Source organism: Emydura macquarii, unplaced genomic scaffold (assembly GCF_026122565.2).
Source record: "Emydura macquarii macquarii isolate MOO-44397 ecotype Brisbane River unplaced genomic scaffold, CSIRO-AGI_Emac_v2 contig_3671, whole genome shotgun sequence".
In the NCBI taxonomy this organism is placed as follows: domain Eukaryota; kingdom Metazoa; phylum Chordata; order Testudines; family Chelidae; genus Emydura; species Emydura macquarii.
This window is the reverse complement of record NW_027133808.1, coordinates 7424564-7437286: the sequence shown is the minus strand read 5'-3', so window position 1 is coordinate 7437286 and position 12723 is coordinate 7424564. Positions and strand designations below refer to the sequence as shown.

Here is a 12723-nt window from a genome sequence, read left to right as displayed (position 1 = left end):
ATGAAACAGCATGCAAGAGGCTACAAGACAATTCCTCAGCACTGACACATTGCGGGGCCATTCTGGCTCAAACCACAGGCAGCACAGAAGACATGACATAACTTAGATCAGCTCCCTGGGCTGGCTAAGTTACACAAGTGTACGTTTCACTACCCACAGAACCCCAGAATAGGAAGAGTACAAAGGTAACTTTATGCTGCCTCATGGAGGCACTGCACTGAACATAATCCAGTTTCTTTAGAAGAAAAACCCATTACATAGCTGTTTGATAACTCTTGTTTTTTCGAGAGATGTTGCACAAGCCCACTCCACTTCAGGTGTATGTGCCAGTGCACTGAAGTAGGAGATCTTTTTCCCATAGCAATACCTTTCAGAGCTCATGTCATCCTCACACTTGTGCTGCTAACCAATGGTACAAAGGGTGGAGCTGCCTTCCTTCACATGAGACGACTACGTTATCTTTGACTCTGATGTAAAGGGGAAGGAGGCTAGGTCATGGAATAGACATGTGCAACAACCCCAGGAGAACAATAGTTACCAAACAGGTATTTAACCAGTTTTTCTTCAAGAGCTTGCACACATCCATTCCACTTCTGGTAGTTCCAGATGGAGGAGTGTATCAGAGTCTACCTGAATAAGGACTGCAACACAACTCTCCCAAATCTAGCTTCATTTCTTGAGGCTTGAGAGAGCATGAGTGGTGAAGTTATGAAGAAATAACCAAGTCACAGCCTTGCAAATGTCATTGAGAGATACGTGAGCTAAGAAAGCAGCCATCGCTGCTTGCACACTTATAGTGTGCACTTTAATTTTTGAGGTGATGCAATCTTAATGATATAGAACAGAGGGATGCCGGAAAAGATTAAGGAGAAGATCATGTGTGAGGTGATCAGCTGCCCTCTCATCCTTTCAGCAAGAGAAGATAAATAATTTGTGGAGACATCTCCAACTGTTTAGTCCTGTCCAAATAAAATGTTAACATGCTATGGACATCAACACATGAAGCTTTTCCTCATCTTTATAAGAGAGAGGTTTGAGGTGAGGGGAAGAAGTATATAGATTGATTCAGGTGGAGTTTCAACATCACTTTAGTGATAAATTTAGGGTGTGGTTGCAAACTAACGTTCTTTTGTAAAACACTGTATAAGAAGGGACAGCAACTGAAGCCTGAGCTTCAGCTACTCTCATGGTTGAAAGTAATAGCTACCATGAATACTACCTTCATTTTGAGATGAGAGAGGGAGTACACATAGCCATTGGCTCAAAGGGGCTAGGAGAGTGAATCGTTAAAGCTGACAGAACAAAATTTAGATCCCAGATTGGGGTGGGATCTTTTATAGGTGGACAGTTTCTATCCAATCCTTTCAGGAATCTGTCATAGGGTTGGGAAAAAACAGACCTCCTTTCCTCATGAGGCAGAGATAGCTGCCAACTAAAATCTCAGAGAACTGATAGAGAGCTTTTTCGCTTAGATGAAGCAGATAATCCAGAGTAAATTGTATGGAAGTCTGTAAAGGAGAAGTTCCTTTCTGCTGGGACCTCTTCCATTTTCTAAGGTAAGTAAAATAGCTGAAAGCCTTCCACCAGGTTAAGAGAACATTTTGGAGTCCAAAGGAACAGTCAGTTTCATAAGGAGTTAACCACTAAGCATCCAAGCAGTCAAATGCAGGCCATAAGGTTTGCGATGCAATGTCTAGTCATGGTTCTGTGAAAGTACGTTTGAGACCTGAGGGATAGACATGGGATCTTGAATCAAGAGACTCAACAGATCTAAGAACCAATGCTGTTGGGGCCAGGCTGGTGCCATCAAAGTAGTGTGATCCTGCCTGAGTTTGAACAAAATCCTTCATGTGAAGGGGTTGGGGGTAAAAGCATACAGAGGTTTCCCCTTCCAGGACAGTAGGAGGAAGACATATGACAAAGACCCCAGGCTGCGACCTGGCCTTGAACAGAACAGATTACACTTCCTGTTCTGTTGGATGCCAAAGAGGTTTATTTCCAACATTCTTCAAGTCTGGAAAACAGAGTTTGCTACATCAGGTCTGAGCAATCATTTGTGATCTCTGCCGAATGTTCTGCTAAGATGGTCTGCCAGACAGTTCTGGACTCCCTGAAAGGTGAGACACCTTGAGTATAATAGCATTCTTGATGCACAAAGTCCAAAAACTTACTGCCTCCTGGCAAAGAGGGCCTGATCTGGCACCTCCTTTCTTGTTCATATAGAACACAGCAGCAATGTTGTCTGTGGGTACTTGTACTGTACACACCCTGATACACATACAGAAATACCCAACAGGCCAAACAGATAGTTTGATCCTCTCAAACACTGATGTGGGGAGAGAGCAGGGTGTATAAAAATCAATGATTTAAAAAAAAAAAAAAACCTCAATCAGATTTAAAACCATCAGTAAAATACTAAATTTCTCTCGTTTAAAAAATAACAGTTACAATTAAATCTCATCACAAACATGCTAAACCTACACTTACAGTCTCATAAAAACAAATTAATGGCTCTAGTCTGTCCAGCCTAACTACCAGCTCTTGCTTCTTGAAAGTTCCAGGCTTTCAGTTTCTATTTCTCAGCAGACTAAAGTCACATGTGCAAAGACAGACAGGCTGGATAGGATTCTTGTTGTTCTGTGCTTATATGGTGGTGAAACTGGGCCAAGCAAGGCAAAGGAGTTAGTTAAGAAACTGTCTTAAAGACAAAGGACGGAGGCAGAGTAGAAAGGAACAGTGGAGTGCACTGGAAAGAAAAAGGGAAGACATTATTCAGTGCACACACAGCTTCCTATATTCCACCACACTTTTGCCACGGAAAAATTTTCATGGCTTCTGGGCGTAAGAGAGACCCTATCTGGGAATATTTTGAAGAAATTCCTTCTCTGGTTAAAAAAGGAAAACATGTTAAGTGTAAGCAGTGCAAGGAGAAGATGCAGGGCCTACTTGCAAGAATGAAACATCATAATGAAAACTGCTTATTGGGAGAAAATGATGTGGATGAAGATATGGATATGTCTGAAAAACAATATGGATCAACTGGTTAGTAACTTAAATAATTCACTTTGCAATGCATCATTCTTCAAGACTCTCTTTATGCCTTTTAGTGTAAGTGTGATTTAACAAGTAAATTCCCAAGCTGTTTGCCATGCTAGATGTTGCTAGGAAAAAAAGCTTAACTTAGCTAATCCTTATGGCTTGTTTAATTAGTTAACTAGGTTTAGAATCTATTATCCAAGTATACGGTACAGAAAGATGTAGTAAGAGAAATCTAGAATTGTCAGTTGCCACTGGGTGTCATTTTCTTATTTTATATTACATAATACATGCCCCTTATTTTGGAACATCATGGCCACAGATGTTATAATAAGCTATAATAAGTCTGTAAGTTACAAGTCTATAAATTATAATACATCTATTCCCTATTTTACTTCAGCATAACTCAGCTTTCCCAAGGGAACCCCATCCTATACTCTTCTTCTCAAAAAACAGAAGTGTCAGTGAGTTCTATGGGGCTTACTCCAAATTAAGTGCAGTGAGTCTTAGCTTTTTTTTTGGTAATTTGGAATCGGATCTGCATCCTTGCTGAAAAAAATGTAAATGATTAACTAAATAATAGAGTAAAGAACTGAAGATCGACTATTCAAAATCATTTTTTAATTTTGTTTCAGTATTCCATTTAAGCATAAGAGACTTTGACTGACTGTCTATCTGCAATCATAGTCATCCGTTGGTACTTTTAGCAGCAGTGCTGCAATTAAACTTATTTCAGACAACAAAGTATCAGTAGCAAGCAAAAGATTTCAATCATCCAGTAAACCACCACCACCACCAATGGATTTGTAGTAAGGACCAGCAAAAGCAACAAGACACCATAGATGAAAAGATTGCTCGGTTCATTTACGCCACAAATTCTCCTTTTCGCATTACTAACGAACACGTCATTGACATGATTGAGTCCTTATGACCAGGCTACACTCCACTTGGTAGAGCGGATATTGGTGGAAGGTTGCTAGACAGTGTATGAGAAGGAACTTGAACAGTTTGCAAGAAATACTGAGGGGAAATTTGCCAGTGTAAGCCTTGATGGGTGGAGCAATGTACACAATGATCCAATGATATGTGCATATGTGACAAGAGAAGATGGGGTTGCATATCTTTCAGAAACAATAGATACATCAGGAAATGCCCACACAACAGAATATTTAAAAGAAGTGGCAGTGAAAGCTGTAACAAACTGAACAAAATTTAACTGTTACATGAGCAGTTTTGTGTCAGACAATGCTGCAAATGCGACAAAGATGAGAAGATACTTAGAAGAAGAAACGGAAGGATGCTCCTTAATAACATATGGCTGCAGTGCCCATTTAATGCATCTTTTAGCCAAAGACTTAACGTACGTCTTCTCCAGGAATAAAAGAAAATGTTGTTGAAGTTGCAAAATACTTCCATAACAATTTTGCTTCAGCTTCACTGAAGAGACCAGGAGGATCCAAATTAATTCTCCCTCAAGATGTTTGATGGAATTCTGTAGTTGGTTGTTTTGAACAATTTATTAAGAACTGGCCTATTCTCATAAAACTTTGTGAAGAAAACCGTAATAAAATAGATGGAAGTATCTCATCCAAAGTATCTAACATTGGATTAAAGAGAATGTAGAGGATATGCTCAGTGTACGGAAGCCTATATCCATAGCCTTAAACAAACTTCAGAGAAATTGTTGCTGCATTTCTGATGCTGTCGAAATTTGGAAGGCACTTCAAGAAACATTGAAGAAAAATACCTCATCAGAAAGTTAAACTGCAGGCAATAAAGAAGTGAATGGATCAAGCACTAACTCCACCTCATTTTCTTGTGAACATTCTCGACCCCAGATACAAAGGTAGATGCCTAACTTCTGAAGATGCTGCTGCCATGGCATGGGCATCTCAAAATCACTCCTCAGTTATGCCAGTCATAATAAATTTCAGGGCTGCAGCGGAACCATTTAAACAGTACATGTTTACTAATGATGTTTTGAACAAAGTCACTCCCCTGAATTGGTGGAAATCATTAGCCAGGCATCTTGAAACAGAGTTCCTTCAATTGCTAAGCCAACTTTTCTCAGCAGTAGCATCCTCTGCAGACAGAGAGAATATTTTCATCATTCGGTATTACTCACTCAAAGCCAAGAAATCAACTGGGACTTGAAAAAGCAGGAAGACTCCTATTTCTGTTCCAGTCTATGAATAAAAATGACAGTGGGAGTGGGGAAGATGAGAACTAGTTGTAGAAGTTTTAAGGACAGTGTACATTTAGTGTTGTGATGACTTGTCTGTTAGCATTAATAAAATCTGAAAATTTAAAAAAAAGAGTTTAAGGACAGGCAACTCAGGAGACTGCTGCAATTGCAAATGTGAAACATTTATGTAACATTTAAGATTTAGTTTAATAAAATATAAGTGCTATTTGTGTTTGTGTGTGATTTAGTTCTTACCATTCCTAATGTACTGCTGTTGCATCTGCAGCTTGACGCAGGTAATGAGTGTTATGTACTATTTCCTAAATCAATAAAAATCTAAACCTAAAAAATTACACCAAGTATACCCTCCTAGATGTTGTAAAATGCTGTACTGAGTTATAAATTAACAAGTTTTAGTGATCAGATTTGCACCTTTGTTTAAGAAATATGTGAAGAAGTATCAGTGGGAAACTTGATTTAAATCAATGATTTTCTTGGTGATTTAATCAATCCACCCTGCTCGGGACCCCATTAGAAAAACCCCAGTTAGATGATTCCCCATTTACAATTACTCTGAGATAGATCTCCCTGCCACTTTTTAATTCCTTTAATATGTGCTACAATGATTTTGTAAACTGCTAAATTTTTAATCATGAATCAAGATAAGTTGTATGGTAGTAAATCAAATGCCTTACGTGAGTCCAAATATATATGAAAGTTATAAGGGAATGAATAACCATGGGTAGGGCAACACTTAATAGGAGACTACATATGCCAAAGGAGCCAAAAAGCAAAGTAATTTCTGGCCACTGATGCTACTGGGGTGTCTAAGAAAAATGACAAATCCAGATGGACTGTAAAGCAGTGAACTGCACCTTGACTGATTGGGGTTTCCTCAGTGCCCATCTGACTCACAGAGCTCCCTCCCAAAAGAGTCAGCACCAGCTGCACCCAAGGGCTAAGTGGTCAAGTCAGAAACTTCCAGCACTGCCAATCAGAACCATCCAGGGTTCTAAGGCTAAAAGCCTCCTCTTTCCTCTACACTGGGAACAGTAGCAGCTACCAATATCACCTTTACAGCTTCCTGACATGATCAGCATTCATTCAATTCTAATATCTAGACTGATTCCTTCCCCCTTCCGCTGTATTGACATTGATTCTTGCTCCCCCACTCCTTTTATCCCAAGCCATCCCATAGCAACCCTTCAGCTGATAAACTTCATTATTCATGTTCATTGTACTAAGTGCCCTCCTCTCCTTGTACCCACCTTCCTTCTCTTATACCTACAGCCACTTCCTCCTCCCGCCATTCTTCTGCCCCACTTTGACCAATGAGTGCTGACCCAAATCCAGTATTCCCATTGCATTGTCTCTCCTCACACATACACATACACACATAATATAACTAATAAGATGTACCCCAATCATGCCCCTGTATGTTATGTCTCTTTCATCCATTTTAGATTGTAAACTCTTCAAGGTAGGGATGGCATCTAGTACAGTATAAGAAATAATGCCTTCACTTGAAACAGTCAGAACGCCTTTTTTCTAACATTATGTAAGCCTTATATTTTCTGCCTGTCTCATGAAGTTGTATGTTCTCAAGGAAAGTGTCACCTTATTGTCATACTCATTGGGAGGAACTACATGCATGTCAAGACTATATGACCAGGTGTATTCAGAGCTGTAAAATAAAACCAGTTTACTGCTTGCAGTCCTCTATGAGAAGCACAGTCACCACCAGCTCTGTGGAAGAAAAGAACTTTATGGGAACTCTGTCTACTTGGAACATTTCCCTTGTGAATAAGGATGAGGAAGGGATTGATTTCTCCTTACAGAGGGAAGGAGGTCTCATAATTCAATGAGAACAGGAGAAATTCCTGTCTTACTGTTTCTGAAGGCCCTGCTTCACATAATCACCAACCCTTGGTCAGGAGATTTCAAGAAGGGAATGGGGAAAAACTAAAAGCGGACCCCAGTTTAGTTTTGTGCAGCTAAACGCTTCACAACCTTCCAGCTGCTTTTTAAACTTACTTTACACCTAAGTTTGCATCAAGGCAGTCAGTGGTGGGATATCAAGTCTGAAACCATGCATGCTGCCCTTGGGTTCATGTCAGTGTTGGGCTTTTTCCTCAAGTTGCTCTATGCCAGTGGTTCTCAACCAGGAGTATGTGTACCCCTCAGGTATGCAGAGGTCTTCTAGGGGATACATCAACTCATCTAAGTATTGCCTAGTATTTACAATAGCCTATATAAAAAGCACTAGCGAAATAAGTGCAAACTAAAATTTCATACAGACAATGACTTGTTTATACAGCTCTATACACTATACACTGAAATGTAAGTACAATATTTATATTCCAATTGATTTATGAAGTAGAATGTTCCTAGAATGGCAAAAGTGGGCAGAACTTTGTATTTAAGATATTTTCTTCCCTTTGGTAAGCCTCTCAGCCATTTTTCAAGTGATTTTTCAAGGTTCAAATTCCTGCATACACTGTCACTGAAAAAAGAAAACTGAGCTACGCAGATGGGATAAAGTCAGGGAAAAACAGTACCCAGTGTGGTTGTGCTACTGAAGCATAAGAGAAACCTCAATCATGAATTTTTTTGCGGAGAAGATATACACATTTGTATTTGTCACTGTTAAAACTCATCTCAGCTGATTTACTGTCAAGAAATAGATCATTTCAAAGAAAAGAAATGAAAGCCAAGAGGTGATCAGTAAAGCTTGTAGTTTCAGATGAAACACCAGCCAAAACCCATACAGAATATATCAGTCTTCATTTAAGGCTACTCAACTAAATACCTTCTGCAAATAAGTCAGAAGTTAACAAGTTAATTTTCTGAGTCATTCAGGTCAAAAATAGGACCAAGTCTAAACAAATCTCAATTTTTAAAAAACAGACCACTATGAATCAAGGGCTGACAAAACTGTTATACTTAGTAAAAAAGCTGGTACTGAGTTCTAATAGTTTTATTATTACATTTTCAATGCATTCCAAAATTGAAGTATCTAAGAATGAGAATATTCTGATCTAAATATACTACTGATTGACAAGAGTGCAGTGTCCCCATTAAAAAGTCTGTTAAACAAATTTCATTTCTTCCTGCTTTTGAGTAAAGTGGCAAAACAGATGCATACATTATTTATTCTCAAACTGGGTCTTGAAGCAAACTCTTCACAAACTACAAACAGTTCACTCTGTCATCAGGGCTAAAAGGGTAAAAATATTTCCCCTCTTATTGAAAACTATTCTGCTATTATACTGATGTCCTTGTCCTTAAAAATATGAGGATTAAACAAAATCTTTCACTGTAAAACACAACAAACAAACAAACAAACAAACATCAACTTACCTTTAAATAGGATCCATAATATTTGGTTACGTAAGGACTGTCACACTGACTCAGCACTGTGATTTCTTGTTGGATGTCCTCTATTTCATCTTCTGCTTCTTCTAGATCAATAATTTTTATAGCAACCACTTTCTGAGTCTGATTGTCAATTCCTTTAAAAACCTCACCAAATGAGCCCTTCCCAATTTTCTCCAGTTTTGTAAATAGTTCTTCTGGATCTTCTTTTAGATTCTGTTAAATTTAGAAAAAGAAAAAGATATTCAATACTTGCAGTGTTACAAACAAAAATTTTAGCACTTCTAAAGATAAAGACTAGTGACTTTCCACAACTCATTAGAGTCTATGGAATCTTATATGTATAATGCTACTCTCCCACCTCCAAGACTTATCTGCCCTTCTTGCATAGTTAATAGGCAGGTATTGCACCATTACATTGATTTTTGTCCTTCCTGTTTCAGTAGTACCTATCATGTCATGGTCCTTGTAACAAGATACTATCCAATCTAGTGGCAGATTCTGCTGCTGCCTCAGTTTCCTCTTCTTGGCCAATAACTGCACTCAGACTTTGAGAGTCAAACACCTCTTCCCAAAATCTTTATCAAAACATCACAGTTCAAATGTCAACTAAAATCAAAACAAATGTTTTCCCAATTGTAATTTCTTCAACCGCTTGCTGGGCTCAGTAGTTCTTGCAGAAATGCCAGGTAGCAGGACCTGGGTTTTGAGAAAGCCTCTTCCAATGATTTGGCTCCTGTCTCTCACTGCAGGTAACTCCAGACCAGCATTTCCATTTAACTAATATGGCAAGCAGCTTTCTCTAGCCCTCTCATGCTGGATCCCATTCAAGAGCCTTCCTTGCTTCCTACAGGTCCATCTCTCCCCCATTCACCCCCGAATTCCCTACAGAAGTCTCTTTGATGGAGCAGATTCCCTCTTAAAGGAAGGCACACCCCCAGCCTATTGTCATGTGATTCTGGTCACATGACCCAAACAATGGCCCAAGCCTAAATCCATTACCTGGAGCTGGATAACCAGGTACATGTGGGGCTAAGTCCATTCCTTTAAAGGCCCAGCCCACACTGAGACAGTCCTCTTCCACCGTCAGGCATTCCATCCAGTTCACCTAATTTTGCTTTTAACTTCTTCCTTTCACAAACAGACATTTAGGGGGTTTTTGGCTTTGCACCCTTTTTCTTTATTTAGCTCCTTAGTCTGACATTTTCCTATTTTTCCACATTTTACCTCTGTGCTCTGAACCTGTGCCTCCTCCAGTTCAGATGTAATTTCTGTTCCATTCTTTATTGTATGCAAATGTATCTTTGCATTACTGGTATTTTTAGCAGATCTCTTTATGCAGCCCAAGTGCTACTCAGCACCTGTCATCCTTCCCCCAAATCCTTATTTAAATGGTTACACAAAACCTTGTCAGTTTTCTGTACCAGCAATCTAGTGGGTACAGTCACATCCATCCCTTTTGAGGAAAAGAGCTTATACAAAAAGTTCATTACTGCCTAATAAGTATAAGTCCCTCTTTTTTAATACCATTTACTCATCTAAGTTGTCAGGGTGGATAAATATCAATTTTTTTTTTAATTTTTTAATTTAAATTGGATTTTTTATTTGAAATTTGAAATTGACAACCTGTGTTAAGGTCTACAGCTACTACAATCTATTAAAATACTTTACATTAAATAAAAAATATTAAACAATACCTTTGCTGTCAAGTTTTAAAGAAAATCAAACCACTGAACTGGTGAATGTCACCAGCTAAGCACCTGGAGTCAGTTTACTAAGGGCTAAACCAGTTTTTGATGAGAGATAGCCTCTTCTGCATGTGCAGAGAGAATATTTTCTTCATCTCAGTTTCTTCAACTAATTCAGTTCAATCTTTTCAGCTTTTTTAGTCCCCAATTGGTTTCTTAGCTTTAAATGAACTAGTCATTGATTTTCTCCTCCAATATCAGAATAAAGTCTAGGTGTGAGAGGATGAGAGCTACTAGTTCTAAAATCTTGAAGGACCATTTGACCAGAAACAATCAATTCCATACATTAACTACAGATAATGCTTCCTTTGTTTAATAAAGGAGTCAGTTTTAAATGCAAAATATGTTTTGATAAATTTACTTTTTGTTTCTTATGTATCTATGTATCCAGCACACAAAGTAATTTTATTCAACTAAAAATACCGGAAAATGCGTTTGTGCATTTTAATTGAATTCCAATCTCCATCCAAATGCAGTTTGATATAAAACACGTGTAGAAAATAATCTAGTTAAATAACGAATGCATCATTCGTCTTCTAATATAAAAGTAAAAAGTAAAAATTAAAAATCTGAATAACTTACATTTAAAGTTAAATGCTTAAATAAATGGAGAGAGATATAGTGCATCACCTGGTTAGCGAAAAGCAGCACCAAATTCAGTGTAAATACTATATTTATTTTCAAAGTAACATGTTTTAATGGTAACCAACCAGTGAGAATCAATCTTTCTTAGGACAATAACTAAAAAGTACAAATGCAAAACATGATTACAATTGATTATTTAAATCAAAGTTTCCTGCTTGCTGATTTAAATAATAATTAAAATTGGTAATTTAAATCAATCCACCCTTCTTTCAGTTTAGTCATGCACGTGGAAATGAAAGCATTTCAAAGCATTCCAACAGGCCTATTTTTTTTCCTAGTAACCTAAGGATTCAGATATGAACTCTGGTCAAATATAAGCAGCAACCATGTTTTCTTGAATATTACTGGTCTTGGTACATAAACAAGCATTCCATTCATTAGTAGCATTGGCAAAGTTTTCCTACTTCATCATTTTTTGTTCACCAGCCACCAAAAGCTATATGCCATTCACTATGCCTTAGTTGAATTTCAGTTCAGCTCTCCACAAGCAGCTTTGATTTTCACTACCTTCCCCACAGAGCGGTGTGTATACATGTTTTCTTAGCTGCAGCACTGACACACACTTAGACACAATATGAACCCAATTCATGCAGATCTGTCATAAAAAAGCCTCAAACCCTCAAATTCAATATATTGTTCCTTTTTACTTTGAAGTGATAGCTTCAACAGTATCAGCAACAATTACTTCCGGAAAAGAAAGACCACAAAACTTTGCTCTACAAAATCTCCCCCCCACCCCCCTCCAGTCAGCAACAGTTTTGTTTTCAATTATATGCAGGAAGGACTTATTTCCTGCAGCAGGTGGGAAACTTAAATTTAAGACAGAAGCAGTATGCAGAGAATAAACTGAGGTCAACTCCACTCAGCTGCATCTGTCTTACTATCATTAAAAAAAAAAAAAAAAAAAAAACCTAACTAACTACAAATCACATTTCAAGTATTTGGATCTATTATCTAGGGCTGTCATCTCTTCACAAAAAAAATGGAACTGGCCATCTTAGAAGATTTTCAAGGTGAATGGCGGAGGTTACAACTTACTAGTTTTAAGATGACAGCTACAATACATTCCATGGAAAATAAGGCAACATTAACCTTGTGAATACTCCAGATTAATTTTTGGAAGATTGTCCAACAAAAGGGACACATCTTTCACTTACAGTACTCTAAACACACCTTAACAGGGGTAACCACACACTTGTGATGTGCCCTGCTGAACACACTTCACTTAATGATAGTGAATGGCAGTGATTGCTGCAATTAAGGACTTAAGGATAGCAAAATGTTTGTTTAAGATGCATTTAGCCAGTTCCAAGGAGTTAAATATTATTTTATCCAGTGTAAAACTGAGCTCCAATTATTTCATTAAGAAGCTGCCAAATTCTAAGAAAAAAGAAAAGCAGGGAAACATTTTTATTCATTACAGTTCTAACACATACACACACCCTGTCCTCCCCATTTTCTGTCTTTCATGCAAATTTAGAATATTACTATTCAGTTAAGAATTATGCTACTCATTTTTTTTTCCAAAAACTACACCTTAATTCAACTGGTTTTCATGAAGAAAGCCAAGCCAGTTAAACAAACAAACAAAATTATGAGAATGTTACTACTGAAAGACCTGTTTAGTCTGCACTACAGTTTTGTGGCAGATCTAAGTCAAAACTAAAAGAAAATCCTAAACTAAAATGTAGTAGAAAATAGTATGGGATATCAACAAGACCTATCACAGACACT

At 37.9% G+C, this 12723-nt stretch overlaps 1 protein-coding gene across 3 annotated transcripts in view; it reads right to left on the bottom strand.

Moving 5' to 3' along the window:
• Nucleotides 1–12723, bottom strand: part of STK24 (serine/threonine kinase 24) — a 106739-nt gene that overhangs the window by 78965 nt on the left and 15051 nt on the right. For all 3 annotated transcript variants that reach the window (XM_067536794.1, XM_067536793.1, XM_067536795.1), the window contains exon 2: nt 8582–8812. In XM_067536794.1, coding sequence (XP_067392895.1) covers nt 8582–8812 — 231 coding nt within the window. The remainder of the gene's footprint in view (nt 1–8581; nt 8813–12723) is intronic.